We start from the raw sequence: 18692 nt of genomic DNA, 5'->3' as shown, positions 1-18692 counted from the left end.
ACTTGAAGAAAATCTTACAGTGTGGGAAAGGGCAAGATTTCTCTTTCTCTTCAGTGGTGGCTTTTAAATTCTCAAAGCACTGTCTCTCCAGCAGTCAGCTCTATGTGCCCAAGGAGGCCTAACACCACCTTCAGGACTTTTGACCCTCCATTTACATTGGAGCAAGCAATCCTTTGCAAAGAGCAGCACCTGGAATAACATTCATCTTGCTTTTCCTGTGTTAAGAAGGAAGAAACTGTTTTCTGCATTTGAATCTACTTTCTTGAATGCCTTCCCTGGGGCTTAAATTGAATTCCCAGGTCAGGTCTAGCACGGATCCCAAACTTTCAACAAGACTGACATTCCAGAAGCGTGGAAAGAGTACCTTTAAGTATGTCAGCGGAGGTTTGTTATTGGAAACCAAATCTGTGCCTAGACGGTACTTTTTATTTGTCTAGAGATTACCATTCCTGTCTGTAACTGTGTGAGATCCTTTCACCTAGAACTCAAAGGGCTTTGCAAATGCTAATGAGGCACCAGTGCTTTTGAAGAGCTAACTGGTTTGGGATTATTTCACTTAACTGCTGGGTTAAGTGAGAGATTTACATATATATAGGGTCTCAACCTCTGTCTTGGGTATTTTTTCCTAGCTGTTTACAGCAACAAGGTGCTTTCTCATATCAGTATCTCATGTTAACATCTGTTAACATGTCCGTCAGAGTTCTGTGAAAAGGCACAGAACTTTGCAAGCTGGAAAATTACTATTTTAGTTTTGAACAAAGCTTGCTGAAACAACTCTTTGGGAGGTGGAAAAAAGTAAGAGAAACAATAACGTTCCTTTTATGGAGTCAGAAATACAAAACAATAGCAGCTTCCATTCTGGCCCCAGGTGTGTGTCACTGCCCAAACACACATAGGGGGAGGATTCCTCTGGCTGCTATTCCAGTACAGTGATGTGGTGTGGTGGTGAGAAGACCATGCCAAATGTCAGCCTGGAGAAGCCTTGAGAGTGGAGTTCTTAGTCTACAATTCAAAGTTGAGCTCCCTGTTTCCATCTCCCATTGTCCCCCCTTATATTTCTCAGTGAAGATTTTAGTGCACTGCACTAAAAGTAGTTTCAACTTACTTTGAAACTGATCACATAGAAAGCTAACCCATCACAAAAAAAAAGCGATTTGTTGCGGCTTCTGGTTTGTGTGGGGTTTTTTTTTCTGAGTCATGTCTGTGATCAGATTCCCCGAGCAACTGTACAAATGCTGCACAATTGTAGAGCATGATCTACAGGCATGAGTATGCTAGTCCTGTCTGCTAAGAATTGTTTGTGGACCTGCCTGGGAAAGGCAGGGAGTGGAGAATTGCTTTTTGTTTAGGTGGTAACTGCAAAGGGCATGAAGATGTGCATGGTTCTTATTTCTGCAATACTATTTATTCCATGTAAACAGAGTGCACTTACACTGATGCTGCCCTACCACTGGCTTCTCCTTCCAGCCAAAATCATGCACCGCATCATGCATCTTGGTGAAGTACTTTTTCATCATCCTGTTAGATGTTACTGCTTGTCCTTGATGCTTGAACAGGTGAAGTCTCTTCTTATGATATGGATCAGAGTCCTGATGAGATGATCAAATGCTGATACTTCTCACTTGTTAATAATTACTAAGTACTGAGTAGGCTTCTTGAATGAAGAAGAGTCAATTCTACAAACTAGCTTTCACTGTGGTATTGAAGAAAAAAATGAACTATTTTCTCTACCGCACACAGCAGGCAAAACAAAGCCTGAAAGTCACCTGTTCTTTTCAGCATTATACAAGAAATATCTGTAGAGCCACAGAGCCTTAACTGTGCTGAGTCCAGTCCTGTGCTGCAGGTCCATCCTGTGCGTGGGTGGTAGTTTGTAGGTATGACATAACATTTTGTACTCTTTGTTAGCTGCACCCAATTTATCAGATATCCTTTTGTTAGGAGGCTGATTTCTGCCTTTGTGCTGCTGCTGCTGCTAGCCACAGTTACCCAATTTTCTAATCTTTTAGAACCATTTTAACACTGTGTTATGCGCTTCTGACCACTGAAGCTCCTGGTCAGAAGTAACTACAACTAGCATATATTATCCAAGTTCCACCTTCAAAATCTACCTGTTAGTTCAAGTGTACTTTGATACAGGTTTGGCAAGCTGTGATCCCTATGTGATCTGCATGTTCCTTTGACACTTCCACTCTGATCCCCTAAATACTTCCTTATTTCAACCATGTTTTCAATTTGAATATTTTCTACATTTTTCCTTTTTGAATCTTAGATTATAAACTCTAGATGGAAAACTGCTGTATTCTTTACGTGTTGGCAACTTCCACCACAGTCATGTCCATTCTAAATATAAACCTCTTAATATAAAATCTAAATAGACAAATGCGATTATTGCTCTGTTACTTAAAATTAATCCTTATCTTTCTCCCATATGTCCTTCAATTTTATGTGCAATTACTCAGTCTAAACAGTCAAGGTCTGAAGAGTAATGAACTGTAAATACAGAAATACGCACTTGTACAAAGGTAACCGTCTTACATGCAGGAGCAGATATTTGCAAAGGATCTGACCGATGTTTGAGAAAAAAATCAATTCAGGTTTTCGACTTGTCTGTATTTATTATTTCATATAGAAATCAAAATCTGGGTAGTCTTTGTATGGTGACAGCACCTGAAAACAAGGTTTTATTGTGTCACATGCTTTAATAATACATTATTAAAATTATCTCAGCACTTAGCTTCAGTACAGATTAAAGTATACACCCTTAAAAGCTGTAGGAATATGAACAGGTTAGTGTAATCAGAAGTAATAGCACATCAGGTATCTGCCCTTAATCGAGCGTAGTCCAAAGGAAGCACTAAGAATTTAATTTCAAATTATTTGTTCTCACAACTGCAAGTACCTATTGCAGCAAAAATAGTTGTACTGTCTATACTACCATATGTAAACTGAGTACAAATAACAGCTCAAGTTGTTGTGCTGTGTTTATGTGTGAGGAATACACCTAAAGTACAAAAAACAAATTATGTGCCTCAAGAAGGTTTTGGATGCATTTTGAAAAATTTTCCTAGTCTTGTCTTCAATGAGCTGAGAGTCAATGTTTGTTTGCAAAACCACCTTGCACTGATGAGTCTCTGGCTCCTGCAGTTAATGGAATTTACTCATAAATATCTCTTTAAGAAATCTAGATGCTCAAATTTAGTATTCCTAAGACAACATTTTAGGTTGGGCACTAGGGCTTTGAAGATGTAGCTGTCGTATAAAAAAACATACAGCTTCTCATGCTATTGAGGAGAAATCCGGGCAATAATTTAAAGAAAATGCTATTGCTCGTCCTCTGATGGAGGTTGATAGTGCTTACTCAATGGCCACTGGGAGGAGGCCATCTTACACTGGGAAGAGAAGCATCTTACAGCTGCATGTAGCTGGTCAGCAGGAGGAAGAAGAGGTTGCAGCTGGAAGTCTGTAGCTGCCAGAGGGCATGATGGGCACCCTGGGGTACACCTTAATAGCATTTTGCTGGTTTTGGGTTTTGCCAGGCTGGAGGGAAAAAGGGCATAAATCTTCTACCCCTAAAGCACTGCCAAAATGAACAGCAGCTTCCAATTCCCTCACTAAAAATGGTCTTCTTTCTGAACTTTTCTTGAAACTCGTAATCTAGCTTTTTATACTTTCCTCACCCCCTTGCCTTTCAAAGACCCTCAGAAAGGTGTGCTGCTTCTGTCAAGGAGATACTGTGAGGAAGCGCTTAGGGAACTGTTTCCATACACAGATATCAGCAAGCCTTGCCCATGCTTAGTGAGCTGGATGTAGGCTGTAATTACAATCCTCGTCTGGAAGCTGTATAGTCCTAAAAATTTGGTGTTGTGTCTGAGCTACTAAGACTTGCGTCTCAGTCACAGGATAATAGGGTCATGTATTGAAGTATTACTGGTAATCCTTTAAGAAGCTGCTTATTAATAGCAGCTGAAGAAATATTTTGCTCTAAGATAATGAGTATTTTGTAGTGTAGCATAAGCTTATACAGAGTGTAGTTAGTTAATAGCTAGAAACAAATGGCCTCCCACTTAATTTTTTTTTTTTTTTTAAAAGGGTGTAGAAGAATAACACCCTAAGTACATTGCTGTGTGGTCACTCCGATTTTCATAAAGTGCTTGAGTAGATTTACTGCTTATTTTCCAATACTAAGTGTTGCTTTGTGTAGTTCACAATATTTTCATCTATTAGATACTTTGTAAAAATGGTGAAAAGTGTTGAGACCTGCACATTGAAGTGAAGGTTTAAATCCATATTTAGGTACATGTAATAGAGTAAATACAGATATGTGACCCTAGCTTCAGCACCCTCTCCTAAAAATCTTTTGACAATTTATTGCATTTACCTGAGATGTTTATAGAAATTCAGTAATAAACTGGACAGGCAATTTAAAATGAGAGTCATTATAAAACACAATGGTAAAGCTAAAGGACATTTATACCTCTGTACCTATCTCTAGTCTTCTGCTTTGTTTGTGTTTTTTATTTAATGATATATTAGCTGTGTGTTGCATTGTCACATAACTCGTACACAAGCCTGACTTAACAGTTTCTGGTTTGGAGCCAGTGTGTGTGGATCATCCTCTGAGGTTTCAAAGCAGCTACTTAGAAAGTGTCTTTTACATGGTCTCTGCAGTTATGTGTGCTAATATCTTGAGTTGCAATATATTAATCCTGACAGGAGATTTAGCTATAGCATTGATAGGCTTTTTATCTTCAATAGCTGCCTCTCTATCTCAGGGCTCTGAGTAGGAAAAGGTGAATGTAAGAAGGTAGAGGGTTTTTTTCGTTTGTTTTAATAACTAGTATATGTTTGTATAACTAGATATGTTATATCTAGAAAACACATACTATATCTATTGGCATATCTGTTTCAAAATGCCTTTTCTGTATGTAGACAGATATGTAATACTTGTCTAGCACCACTTTAGGGTATTTTCTTGTAGCTTTCTGATCTGATGTAAGACCAGATCTGGAGTCCTCATTCAAGTCATAGAGAGTAAAAATCTAAAAGTGATAGTAATAAATATAAACCAGTAATAAATAAAAACTGACAGTAAAAAATGCAATAGAGATCTTCTCGTGACATTTTTATTTTGCCTTTTTTGATGTGTCAGTGCTTGTCAAAATAAGATACTACTTTTCTTCAGGTGAGAGACCTCTCAATTGCATACTTCCTGGTGGGATTAACATATCTGTATGTTGGAGTGATAATTTTTGCATCTTTTCCTTCTCCACCACTGTCCAAAGAATGCATTGAACAGGTGAGATCTTTTAATAAATATCTATTAAAAAAAAGAACTGCTATGGCTCTTTCCTTCATGACTCACCCTGACAGACACGTCTGTCCTTGCCTGTGATCAGTTGGCTAGTGCCTCGGGGCACCACCACAGGGGTCATCTCATTTGTATTCATGTCTAGTTGGGAGTAGTTGTGTAAAAAACAGACTCTTAATAAATACTCTGTCAAAATGATGAAGAAAGGACCAAAACAAACAAGTGAACAGTTCAGGCTTTAATTTCTTTAGCTTCTTTAATCCTGAAGTTTGTTTAGTTCTGTGTACAGTGACCAGCCACACTCATTAATTCTGGTTTCAGGTCTTGCAGAAAAAGAAACATAATCCAGCTGCAAACTCATTTAGATAGCAGTCCTCCCTGTAGCTATGTTTGGAGTCTTAACGCTGTGATGAGCCTTGGCTACAAAGTTGTCCAGATAATAGCACCATGTGAAGGCTATTAAATTTATAGGCAAGGCTGATTCCCACACCTTAAATTACTTCAAGTGTAGGGGTTACCATAAATTAGTGATCCATTTTAAGGCAGGTGTTTTAAGACTCTTGCATAATATTTAGCAAAAAAGCAGCATTTAAAGGCATCTGACTGTAGGTTAGTTAGAACTGGTACCATTGTTTAACTATGAAGTAATTTTTTTTGACCATTTGAAGTAACTGAATGGAGTGAAATCCACAGTTAAATAATAGATAAATTATTCTATTCCTATTTATTTTCTGTAGTGGTGCTAAGTATTATTAAGCCATTTGTATATTTCCGTGATACTTAAATCTTGGACTGCTTTTTCAGGTGTTTCCACTTGTAGTATGTAATACCATCCTTATTTGTATATCATGTAGTTTTATTGATTAAATAACTGCTTTTGATATCTATATATTATATGGCAGGTAATAATAACATATGAATATATTTGCTTAAAAAATCAGATGACCTTATCACAGCCTTGATTATTTTAGGATGTTCGGAAGACTTGAAAATTATTCCATATTTAATGCTAACTTGAAAGCTGATATCAGCCCTGTGTTAACTCAAAAATCAGTTGGTATTTGGTGGTAAGGCAATTGTAAAGGCAGAGGGTATTTCATGTTATGGAGCTCATTCAATAATTGTAGTTGCTTGGCTTTCAGCCCTTTCTTTTTTGCACACAGCTATTGAAAACAAGCATATAGAGGTAATCAAGCCACCATTGGTAACTGTAACATTATTCCTGTGTTTAGAATTTTCTAGATAATTTTCCCAGTGATGACATCATGTCATTTGTTGCAAGAATATTCCTGCTGTTCCAGATGATGACTGTGTACCCACTGTTAGGCTATCTGGCACGAGTTCAGCTGTTAAGACAATTTTTTGGAAATCCTTACCCAAGGTAAGAAGTCTGCTTTGGTTGTCAGAAATTTGGCCGAGCTTGTGGGAATTTCATTTGCTGAATTAGATACATTTCAAAATTTAATTTCACAGAGTTTGTAGTCAGGGAGTGAGCAGGCATGCAAAATAAACTTGCCTGCTGATCAGGACTACTACAGCTTGGAAGAGCAGAATGGGAGAGTTCTTTTCGTTTAGCTCTGTTTTTTTCAATAAACAGAGGAATTTTGTCAACACAGTTCCTTTGTTACGCGTTTACATGGCAAAGGAAAAGTTGTACAGAAAAAAAAAGCACTCAGTCCAGAAACATTTCATAAAGTAGTCTTTAAGCTGCAAAGGACATACACTATGGATATTAACCTTTTAGGATGACATATGTGTTTTGATTGTGCATTATGAGTGACCACCCATCTGTTTTTAAGCCAAGCTATTAGCTAAGTGAGTTGTTAGCTGTGTTATCTGGGCTGCAGCTAAGCTTATAAAAATAGCTTTTCACCTTCTAATTTCAGAGATGAGCCACACCCCTGCATTTGTACACAGTCTGAAGTCAAGGGAGGAGCTATTCCAGATTTCAATTTTAGGTTTGGGTTTGGTTTTTACTTTACAAAATAAAACCTAGGACATTTTATATTTGGAGTATTGTCTGAACTTGTCACGGCTGAGAAGTTGGCATTTATATCTGAGTCTCTTATTTTATGTTGTGAATTGCTGTTGATGGAGGAAAGGAAAAATATATCCCAGGAAGAAGCGTGTATTTCCTCTGTGACATTAGCAGTAGCATACAGGTCTGGGAAGACTCTGTTCCAAGTTTCAGGTTTCTTCTGTGTCCTAAAATAGGTATCAGAAGGCCTAGAAATCGGATGCCTAAAATTAGGCAGTGAAATAAAGGCCACTTTTTTTGAAGCTGAATTGTAAGCAGTTCAACATTGAGGAGAGTTTTAGGAACTGCTGCAAGTTACTGTTGGAAACAAGGCCATTTATTTGAGTGCTAAACATGGATTTCACAGACACTGGGAAATAGTTGTGTCCTTTATATTATGTGGATGTACCTCTTCCTATCTCCTCCCTCCAGTTACTCCCTGACCAGAATGGTTTTCATTTCTCTTGTGCCCTCTCCTAGAACCTACAACCAGTCACTTCTGAGGTTAATTCCAGCTTGCTGTTTTAAGCCTTCACAGTATGGTCAATGTGATGATGCAAATACTTGCTTTGTTCTTGTCTCCAGGATGTCCTGTGGGTAGCTTCACATGCTTTTGTGCAGGTTTTTTAAAGACTCCTTATAGAGAGGCATTTGAAGTTTCTGAGAAGTAAGAAATGGTTTCTAGGAAGTGACTTAAATCACTGCAACATATAGTGATGAGGTAGCACATGTTGTTTGGATTTGCCTCCCTGTCTAGTATCTCAGGTGTTTCAAATGTAGCACAAAAATAATTCAAATAACCTCTACGCTCCAATTACCTGTGCATTAACAATGGGTAAGGTCAGCCTTTAGTTTTTCTATGCAGTGGAAACTAGATGAAGAATGGTAGCAGGCACAGGACCTGTCTCTGGGGAGATGGTGAAGATTCACTACCTGGTTGTGTAATATGTCTTTTGATGATGCGTTCTCACCAGTAGCTCAAGCTGATAAAGGTCGTTTGGTAGCACAGTGCCTATATCACCTTTCTAGGAAAAAAATCAGTATTCTGTTTTCTCAGAGCTGCTTTTGTGGAGAAACATTTTGCAAATGTAAATAAATAGTTCTTAATGACATAAACTGATGTCTCAATGGGGAGGATGATGATCCACTCTGAAGAACCTACATGAAAATATTAAATTCCATGGCTTTTGTGTAGGAACATGAGCACTCTACAAGTAGTTGTATGTACTCATCTTCTTTTACAGGAATTTTCAATGTCCAGGGTTAACATTTCTCGTGCAATAAGAAGACTGACTTGCAGAGGCTCAAGCTTCAGGTCTTCAGTGTCTGCATTAGGTATACATATGGAGAGAGTATTCCCAGTCACTTGACTGGAGAAGATCTCTATATAAGTAATGAACCAGAAGGATGAAGCAGAAGAAAAAGAGCAGAAGTGAAAGTCAAGTTCTGTACTGTTCTAGAAGAACTGAAAACAAAACAAAGTTTAAAATTGTGTCATTTTGTCACTGATTCTGTACATTTTTTTTTTTAGCTTTTTCTATTTTTATTTCTTCATGGGTTTTGCACTGATTGCACATCCATCCTTCTCTTTATGCAGCAGGATCCTGAATTCATATTGATAGTGCATGTGAGGATCCCTATTGGCAACCTAGCCTTCTTTAACCCTGTGATTCCCTGTGTAGCTAAGGGAATGTTAGAAATTTTCCTTCTGGAAAGAATTGTCTAATTTTTTTTTTCCAAAAAGTAAGACCACCTCCTTTGCTCCAAGTCTCCATTGTAAATCTTCCTGTTTTCATTTTGGAACTCTGGTTTGCTCCATATGGATGTCCTGCAGATTTCACATGAACTGGGGCTCATGATATTAAAAGCCAGGCTTCTTCAATAAGAATTGTTGGCAGATGTGGACACCTGCTCTTCCTATGTATGGAGTTAAAGGACAGCCATTAAGTTTTTAGCTGGAGCACTTGGAATTCTGGATGGATCATTCTGAAAACTGGCTATTGATTGAATAGCTTGATCACATATATTGTACAGGGCTGCCAGATATTTTTTATTGCCTAGCAATGACTGTATTGCTCAGATCAATATGATTCTTTGCTTTAAGTCCTTTTCCTTTACCATTTTTCTGTCACTGGTTATGATGAAGCACCAACATACTAGCTAGCTGTTTTGTAGTTCTTATTCTTGACAATTGATTCAATTCAAGGCCGTTTCTACCAAAAGCAGCATCCTGTTTGATATCCTTGCTTTTGTGGGTAGGCCATGAATTATAGCTGGATTATAAGAGGAACCATTTACTCAGCTTCAGACAAACTTTTCTTGTCTGAAGACTGATCCCCATGTCTTCTGTCCTACATATTCTAGATGCTTTGCAGTACTATTTTTCTACTGTCAATGCTTTATTGTGGTTATCCGTAAATGTGTCCCACTAACCTGTAGTCTTGCATGATGAAGCAGCTCACCCTGTCTGAACTTAAAATCTTGAGCAAATAACATGTAACTTTTTCTCCCAGGTTTCACATCAGAGATCACCTGAACAATGGCAGTATGCTTGACTGATGCATATAGAAAATCAGTAGCATCCTGTGTCCTCCAGCAGTCAGGAGGAGAGCAAAAGGCCCCTTGCTTCTAAGAACATGGCTTCTCCTTGTGTACTAGTATCGGTCACCCAAGTCTGCTTATCTTAAAAACAAATGTGTGTGTAGATATGTGGGCACAATAGTCTCCTGATAGACATCATCACAAAGCCTTCAGCCTTTCTGTGCTTCCTGCAAAAGGTTTAAAGTCAAGAGAAGGCATCCTAATTTCTTCTTTCATTTTGCAAAGTCTATGCTAGTTTAGAGATTATAACAGAGAAAGTGATGTACTGGGATAAAGCCCGGGATCTGTTAATTCTCTTCTAGTCTCCCTGGTGGTGTAAAAGAATGACAAAATGTCATGTACTGGGAAACTGCTTTCTTCTCTAAAATGAGATATGTTTGTGATGGCGTCATTTAATGGGTAACTCGTGGCTAGAGGCATGTAGTTTATCTGCTCTTACTTATGTGACTCTGGATCCTCTTACATGCACAGAAACATAATTTTTTTATTGTTATTGGCTCTTGGCTACAGTGGTATTTGTGACAGAGAATTCCCTTGATTAATTATATGCTGCATATAAAGTGCTTTGTACAGTCATCTGATCAGTTTTTAAAACTTTTTTACATCTTTCCTGTTCTGGGAGGTTAAATAAGCTGATGGACAGAAATCACTTGGCTTTGCTTAGAAGTTGTCCTCCCATTTACTCCATGGTAGCCAGTTCTTCCACAGATGTGTCTTCTGGTGCAATGAAATACATTTCTGCTGTTTACCTGTGTGTTTAGTTATTTATTCTTCACCTAGCTTTTATCTTGCTTCTTAACTGCTGTGATTCATATTTTTTTTGACCAATGTCACTTGAGTGAGATTTCCAGGAAGAAAATGTGGTTTTAGATACAGTAACACTTCAAAAATTGTTACTTAAATGATCCAGTTTTGCTCTTTTTTGTCCTTTCCTGTTTCCTTTAGTTTGTGTGTTCACTCTGTGACTCCATGCTGAGTCCAGCACTTCTAATTTCCCTGCATCTGACCCGAGGGGATTTAAAATCAGTTTATTTAAATGTCTCCTGCTCTAGTGTTTGGCTTCACAGTTTTCTATAGGACTCTTACCTGAGGATGCCAAAGTTAGTTACATATATGTGGTTGCTGTTGTTCAATGGCTTATCTGTAACAACTACTTCTGCAGGAGAGAACTTGACGGAGCAGCTCCTTCGATGATGTTCTAGCATACCATGTTGTTTGTCACCTCTGTCATTCTGAAAGATTAACCTTGCAACAGGAAAGAAATACAAGACTTAGGGGAAGGTTTGATTTTTATATTAGGGTTTCTTATTTTTTCCTCCTCTCTGCTATCATTTTTGTGGGATTGCAGGGTTTTTGCAGGTGAGCAGCAATTCCCTGTATAGAAAAGCACTGGAGTCTTCATCTGTTCAACCAAGAATATTGAGACTGAGGAATATAAAAGATAGCACAGCATGTTCTGTGCTTGGATGGCTGTGGGTGTACCTCTTTTGTGAATTCCAGCTTTCCTGAGGCACTCTGACCTGTGCCACAGAGCAGCTGTGCAGGCCAACAGTCCATCCCTGGCATGGGCCACCTGTCTCAGCTACTACTGACCATAAGGATGAATGTTTTATGTGCCAGCAGGATGGTTAGGTAAAAAGGGGACAAGTCTTTTCTGATCTCTAATGTAATCTAAATACTTCTCTTCATACAGTTGTAATAAGCAGAGGTGGTATAGTTATGCCCTACCAAAATGCTGTTCTTCTGGCTGCACTTTTGCAATGTGTGCAATGTATGGCGATCACTAATTGTACTGTCAGCCAATATCAGACTAAAACTGAGCAGTTTACAGCTCGTTAAAATGTCACAGGCCATGAGAAATGCTTGTCCCTTTGGAGACACGCCGCCATTGAATTTGCAGTCATGAAAAATACTATCTCAAGTAATACAGCTACTAGTAGCCCTAGATACCAGATTCCTCTTTATTCAGAAAGATACCAGGTTTTTTTCTAAATTATAAAGCTTTTCTCTTTATTAAGAATGAGGCTTTTCCCTGTGTTGGAACTGAGGTAACTATGAAAATCTGCCTAGGTAAAAGAAAGACTTTTGAAGTTAAATACCGGTTGTCCAATAACATTAGTACAACTCAGGCTGTTTCAAAAAGGTAGGAAAAGGAGTAAAGATGTTCCAAGGGAAAAATAGAGTGTAACTTATTTCTCTAAAACAGACTACATTTCTGACTTTCTGGTTTTGGTATTGTTGTTGTACTTAGTTTTAACAATTAAAATTGCAAAGGACTACGCTGCACATACTATTTTTTTTTAAAAAGCATTAATTTTGAACTACAAAATCACTTTTTCTGTTTTAAAGCATGCTGGAATGAAATACTTCAGACTTTTTTCAAGTCTTCTGCTAAAATACTCTGGATTGACACAAATTTGCAAAATGTTTTTGAGTTACCAAGCCTGTATTACTTTGCTATCCTTCTTGCTAAAAAAAAAAAACAGAAGAAAAAGATGGTGGAAGTGCTGCAATTTTCTGAATGAATAAAATTTTAGCTTCATTTATGCTATCAGACAGTAAGATGGGCAATCTGCTGTATGTGTTTGGAGAGGAAGTCTTTTTTAATGGCAAAGGCTTTTTGATTGGTTTAGTTAGCTGGTTTTCCTTAGCAATATTAGAGAAGCAGTTTAGTCCTTCATTACCTACTAAGTCTGATTCTTGCAATTTTGTTTTTTATTCTTGGGGGTTTACAAAGTTTATATGCAATTATGTTTTTGTTGAAGTTCCAGATGCTCTATTCCCACTGCCATCTTCAGTTTCTGAGGTACATGTCTTGTACCACTATCAAAATATTGTGTGCAGAATTAAAGGTATTATATCTGTCTTTTTGAAATCAGTTTTTAAGGGCCAATGTTGTAAGTAGTCCGTATCTTAAATTATTCCTTTGCATTTCAATTACCTCCATTCCCCTAAAATTTAATGAGGCTGTGTCTCTGATCTTTCTTCCTACCTTGGAAACGGGAAGCCAGCCTTTCAGCCATAGAATGATCACTTTTCAAAAGGTTTTTAGCTTGTGATGTCCTCCATATTACAGCTGTTTTCTACGGCTAAAAAAACCATTAGCATTGGCTTACAGATTTTGGTTATTTTTAAGAAATCAAATCCTCTAGAAGAACTAAAAAAAGTATAGGTCTGTGTATGTTTCCTCTGTGTGAATTCTTTTTTCCTTTCATAGAAACATCTGTGAGACCAAAATATCTCATTTCTTTATTGTATTTCCTGACTTTGCCTTATTTTAAAATATACCAACATTTCATATTCTCTAGAGACAAGTGATACTCTCCTGAGTCTTAGCTCCCATACCTACACTGGGTTTGTCTGATGCATTAAATGCTGCTTTTGCAGAAGATAAATACTCTTTTCTTTTTAATCCTTAATGCAAAAATAAAGCAATAGAAAATTATTTGTAAAAAGAAATTCAACTGAAAACTCCAGTGTAAGTAGTACACAGGTCGTACATGAAGTGACAGCTAACATACTGTTTGTCCCATGTCAAAATGCTTTAGAGTTCAAGTTTCAAGATGTTATTCCCTCTTAGTATTCCATGTAATGTTTTCCACTTGGTGCATCTTTTTTTTCCTGGTTTCTATTAGTTTAAGCAATTCAGATCATTCTCTGAACAAGCTAATTCTTTCATGTGGGAATTGAGTTATACAGTATTATATCCTTGGTATTTGAATATCCATCTGAAGTACTTGAGTGCTGAATACCACGTATAGTGTTTTTCAGAGGAGCTGCCAAATTACACATACTTAGTCTTGAAGAATATTTTATGTCAAAGCACAAGATATTTCGAGTTTGGCACTATGAATATTCAGTAGTTATTCAGATGTTATGTTTGGTGTGATATTCATTAGCTTTAATGGAAGGAATCGCGCAAATGGAAACACTGTTCACATACCAGTCAAATGTCAGAAATGAAGGATAATGGTGGTATTTTGTAATAAATACAGTGTAGATTTTAACACCTTTTCCTCACTTTTCCTTAGCGTCTTCCATGTGCTCATCCTGAACCTAGCAATTGTAGGAGCTGGAGTAGTAATGGCAAGGTTTTATCCAAATATAGGAGGTATCATAAGGTAAGTATTGCTTGCACAGAGAACTTGCCTGTGGTGTTGCTGCATGTTTGCCTCTTGGTGTTGAAAAGAAACAGTATGAGTGCAGGTAATTATGTCTTTGTGTTTGTGGGGCTTAAAGCTTTTTAAGTTCTGAATAAGGATTAAGAAGTACAAGCACTCACCTCTTTTAAAGTTCCAATAAGCAGCTATCTGTAATTGTGCCTCTGTATCTGAGGTGATTGGTCCAAATTTCGTTGGAGCTGTATCTGAGGACCTTATGACTATGAACACGAACTAATATGATGTCAGTAGAAAAGTTGCTTGGTTGTTGTGTGTCATCTCTCAAGTTTTGCTATGTGTTAAAACCATCTCAAGCTGTTCTGAGAGGCCATACTAAATATCCAAGAAAGCAAGCAACTTCAAAGGGAAAATAAATGTTGTACTTTTCATATCTTAAAAAATTACCTTTAAGACATCTGAAATAATATCTTAAATTTACCATGTTACTAATCACCTATAATTCCTATAACTGAGAAAGATTAGAAGAAACAATTGAATTAGTCTCATTTTCTGTATTTGACATCACCATATTTGTGATCATCATCATTTTTTCCTAGTTTGCATCTTTCCTTCAGCAACCAGGAGAGGGGGGTGTTTAAAAATACATAAATCTGCAATTATAAAACCAGAATGTCACACTGGAGTCTGACCAGAGTAGCAAAATAACTTCCTTTTGCTCAGTGACAGACCGTTGAGTTTTTTTCTCCTTCTGGTTTTTTTCCCCTCTCTTCTTTTAGTGAAAATTTTTGTATTCCAGTAATAGAGATGGCCTAGTTATTAATTTAAATAAGTGTAATGCAATAAATTTCTCTGTTTGCAAGCTAATCCTGTCCTCTGCTGTTGTGTTAGTACAGTGTGTAGTAACTGGATGTTTTGAACGGTGAACTTCCAGATGAAAAATTGTCTACATGCAGTCTAACGTAGATATTTGCTGGTTTTGTGTGGCAGATGCTTATTCTGTATAATGTTTCCTCCGTCTAAAAGGAATATTCAAATATGTGAAATAATAATTGATATGAAAAGTTAATAATTTACTGCACTTGGCTGCAGTATAGCTTACTAAGTGGAAATTCACAGTAGGGAAATGTTTTGGTAAGCAAGGGAGTGGTCAAAAAAGAACACTTAAATGTTTCACTTGCCCTGGTGCATCGTGTTACTAGGAGGACATGTTGGTCTTTTTAGGACTGGAGAATTATTAGCTCGTTAAATTCATTGAAGTAAAAGTTGCAGATACAGGAACATTTCTATTGCTTACATGGTTTTTTTTTTCCTTTGCTGCTTCTTCTCTCTCCCCCTTTCCTCAGGTACTCTGGAGCAACATGTGGTCTGGCCTTTGTGTTTGTGTATCCATCCCTCATCTACGTGATCTCCCTGCATCGTGCTGGGAAGCTGACATGGCCAGCATTGATCATTCATGTCTTTATAATCCTCCTTGGACTGGCTAATCTGATTGCACAATTCCTATTGTGAAAAATCCCCCTTCTCCCTGTGGTTGTCACAAGTGGTACTGTGACATTTGGCAACAGCCTTGAGCAACAGTGTCACGCATGAGAACTAACAGAACAGTCCTCAACATGATCATCTTGAGAAAAGATACACCTTTGAAACAAATTCAAAACACATATTCTGGGTGCTTCACCGGAAACCTGTCATGTTCTAAAACTACAGTTTTATGAGAACTGTAATGGTTCAGATTGTGAGTGAGGTAGTCCTGATTTTGTTGAACTTACATCAAAGATTAATAAAGCTTAAATATTTCCGTTTTTTACAGCACACTTCTCAAAACACAGAACCTTCAGCCTAAGGCTGTAGAACTCTCTTTTTCCTCCAGAGGAACTGTCCTTGACTTTATTAAAAAACATGCTTTCAGAGTGTTGTTCAGTGACTCATTTGAAATACTCTTTTGTTGCAGTTTGGAAAATGAAATAATTGTCCTTTTTTGTATTATTTTTACATTAGTTTATAGTCATTTGGGTCAAAATGCATTCTTAATTTTGAATATACTAATAAATTGTTTTGGCAATATTTTTCCTCTAGGAAATTCCAACAAAGAGAAACAATAAACTCATGTCTTGGTATTTTATGCAGAGCCAATATGTGTCCAATATGTGGACAAGTTATTTGAGGATTTCCAGTGAAAAGATGTCTTCCAAGCTTGATGTCACTTACTAGCTCTGTTAACCAGGCTATTAGTGCTGTGAAGTTGTCTTCTTCTGTGGAGGAGTTGCACGTGGTTTTACAGATGCATGCTGGACACAATGTTCATCCCAGACTTGCCCCCTCCCTTGTAGGGTCTTGCTCTTGTGGTCTCTCACTATGCACTTGCACTACATTTCTGTGAATATGAGCACAGAGGCAAAGCTAGCACTCTTCACAATTCTGGACTAAATTGAGGAATTCAAGTCTTAAACAATTCCTAACAATAGCTGGAAAAATATGGTTTTGTTGCTTTTTTTTTCCCCAACAACTTCTTTACTAATCCAGAGGATGTGAAAGCACAGACACCTTCCTTCCCGTACCATCTGGGAGCCTGAGGCATTAATGCACAACGTGCAATAATGAATTTGCCAGACACTAGTGGAACATCATCTTTTGTCATTGGAGAGAGAGAGAGCAGAAAATAGCTTGTACAAAATCACGGTATATTAAAGTAATCAACAAATGTGGAGTAACTGAGAGAGGACTCTGAGCAGTGCTAAATTACAGAGTAAGTAAAAGAAGAAAAATGCTGTCATGACGCAATTTTGTGAAGGAGGACTTAAGTTGGGAAAGATAACCACATGGCAGCCTAAGGTTTGTATCATCATCAGAAGGACAGTGACAAGCGTAACCTAGATTATTACCATGCTTCTCTGGAAAACTGTGTGAAGTTTTGTAGTGTTCATGTAAGTCTTATGTATTTGAGTTAGCCTCCTCAGACTGTGTAAATGACACTGATTTTTGTACATGTCCTTTGATTTGTATGATATACAAGGTCACACAGGTTTGTATTATTATCTGCAGAATAGAATGATTACCTAAAGTTCTCTCTTTTTTTTTACTGTGGAACTTTTAATGCCTTTAAATCACAACTGGAGAATACATCCATCATCTCTTTTGTGTTAAGGGGAAGTATTTGGCCCATCTGGGCCATTTTCCCTGTGCATATTCTTCCACTGCTCCCTTTCCTCATTCTGTAGGGTTTATCTGTCCACCCTTTTCTCTGCCTGAGTGTGTCTTGCGGTGCTGCCATTAGCACTGGCCAACAGATCTGCTTTTCAGGGACTGAGTCTGACCTCTCCCATAAAATACTTCAGTGAATATCTGAGTGGTCATCACAGTGTCTAACTTTATGGCTGCATTCCCTCAATCTTGCTAGTAGTGTGTATTTCACCAACTAAACCTGGTTTGTTTGGGGTTTTTTTTACATTGCAACAAACTTGTTCTCTTTTCCAACAAATTTTACAAAATTACAGTTCCACGTCTGTGGCATGTTGCTGAACCCTCCACTGTTTTGTGATACAGAAGGGAAGTACTTGAACACCAAAAGGAAGGACAAAAGTCCCAGGATTCCAAGCATCATTGACTCATTCACGGTAATCTCCGGAGCTTATTTGTTATAGTGTTTAATTCAGGTAAAAACCCTGATGGGTGCAGGTACTTCAATTTCATTGTATCCTTCCATGTTCCATCTGGATATGACTGCGTGAGTTAAATCACAGAATCTTAAGGGCTGGATCGAGAGATCATCTAGTCCAACCCACCTGCCAGAACAAGACTCCCTAGAGTAGGTCACACGGGAACTCGTCCAGGTGGACAAGAACTCTGCAGCAACGAGACTCCACAACCCATCTGGGCAGCCTGTTCCAGTGCCCTGTCACCCTTACAGTGATGAAGTTTTTAGAGGTGAGGCTGACAAGTCTGTAGTTACCCAGCTCCTCCTTTTTGCTCTTTTTGAAGACTGCAGTAACATCTGCTCTCCTCCAGCCCTCAGGCACCTCTCCTATTCTCCACAACTTACGGAAGACAATGGAGAGTACTTTAGCAATGACTTCTGCCAGCTCCCTCAGCATCCGCAGGTGCATCTCATTGGGGCCCATGGATTTATGTACATCCAGACTGCTCAACTGATGCTTAATCCAGTCCTCATCAACCAAACACAACTCCTCCTTTAACCTGACTTTCTCTGGAGTCTGGGGCTCCTGAGGACAGTCTCCAGCAGTAGAGACAGAGGCAAAGAAGGCATTCAGTAATTCTGCCTTCTCTGTGTCCTCTGTCACCAGAGCGCCTGCCTCATCCAACAGTGTGCCTACATTGCCTCTAGTATTAGTGTTATCTGCCTGGTATTGAAGAAGTCCTTCTTCTTGCTATTGACCTCTCTTGCAAGGTACAACTCCAATGAGGCTTCAGCTTTCTTAGTTGCCTTCCTACATCCTCTGACAACAGTCTTATATTCGCCCCAAGTGGCCATCCCTTCCTTCCATGATCTATAGACTCTCTTCTTCCACTTGAGTTTGCCCAACAGTTCCCTATTTAACCATGTGGGTCTCTTGGTTCCCTTTCCTGTTTCCATAATCTTTGGGATGCTCTGATCCTGAGCTTGGAAAGCTTTGAAGCAGGTAGA

At 38.2% G+C, this 18692-nt stretch overlaps 1 protein-coding gene across 5 annotated transcripts in view; it reads left to right on the top strand.

Annotated features, from left to right (window-relative positions):
• Positions 1-16015, top strand: part of SLC38A9 (solute carrier family 38 member 9) — a 45405-nt gene extending 29390 nt beyond the window's left edge. For 3 of the 5 annotated variants that reach the window (XM_062018587.1, XM_062018585.1, XM_062018586.1), the window contains exons 12-15: positions 5186-5299; positions 6544-6692; positions 13961-14050; positions 15394-16015. In XM_062018587.1, coding sequence (XP_061874571.1) covers positions 5186-5299; positions 6544-6692; positions 13961-14050; positions 15394-15559 — 519 coding nt within the window. In that variant the 3' untranslated portion in view covers positions 15560-16015. Of the gene's footprint in view, positions 1-1421; positions 1787-5185; positions 5300-6543; positions 6693-8572; positions 11773-13960; positions 14051-15393 lie in introns of those variants that run through there. The other 2 variants (XM_062018588.1, XM_062018589.1) reach the window with 2 other exon arrangements.
• The last annotated feature ends 2677 nt before the right edge of the window (positions 16016-18692 follow it).

The sequence above is a fragment of the Colius striatus genome, chromosome Z (assembly GCF_028858725.1).
Source record: "Colius striatus isolate bColStr4 chromosome Z, bColStr4.1.hap1, whole genome shotgun sequence".
NCBI classification, from domain to species: domain Eukaryota; kingdom Metazoa; phylum Chordata; class Aves; order Coliiformes; family Coliidae; genus Colius; species Colius striatus.
This window is presented reverse-complemented; position numbering and strand designations above follow the sequence as displayed.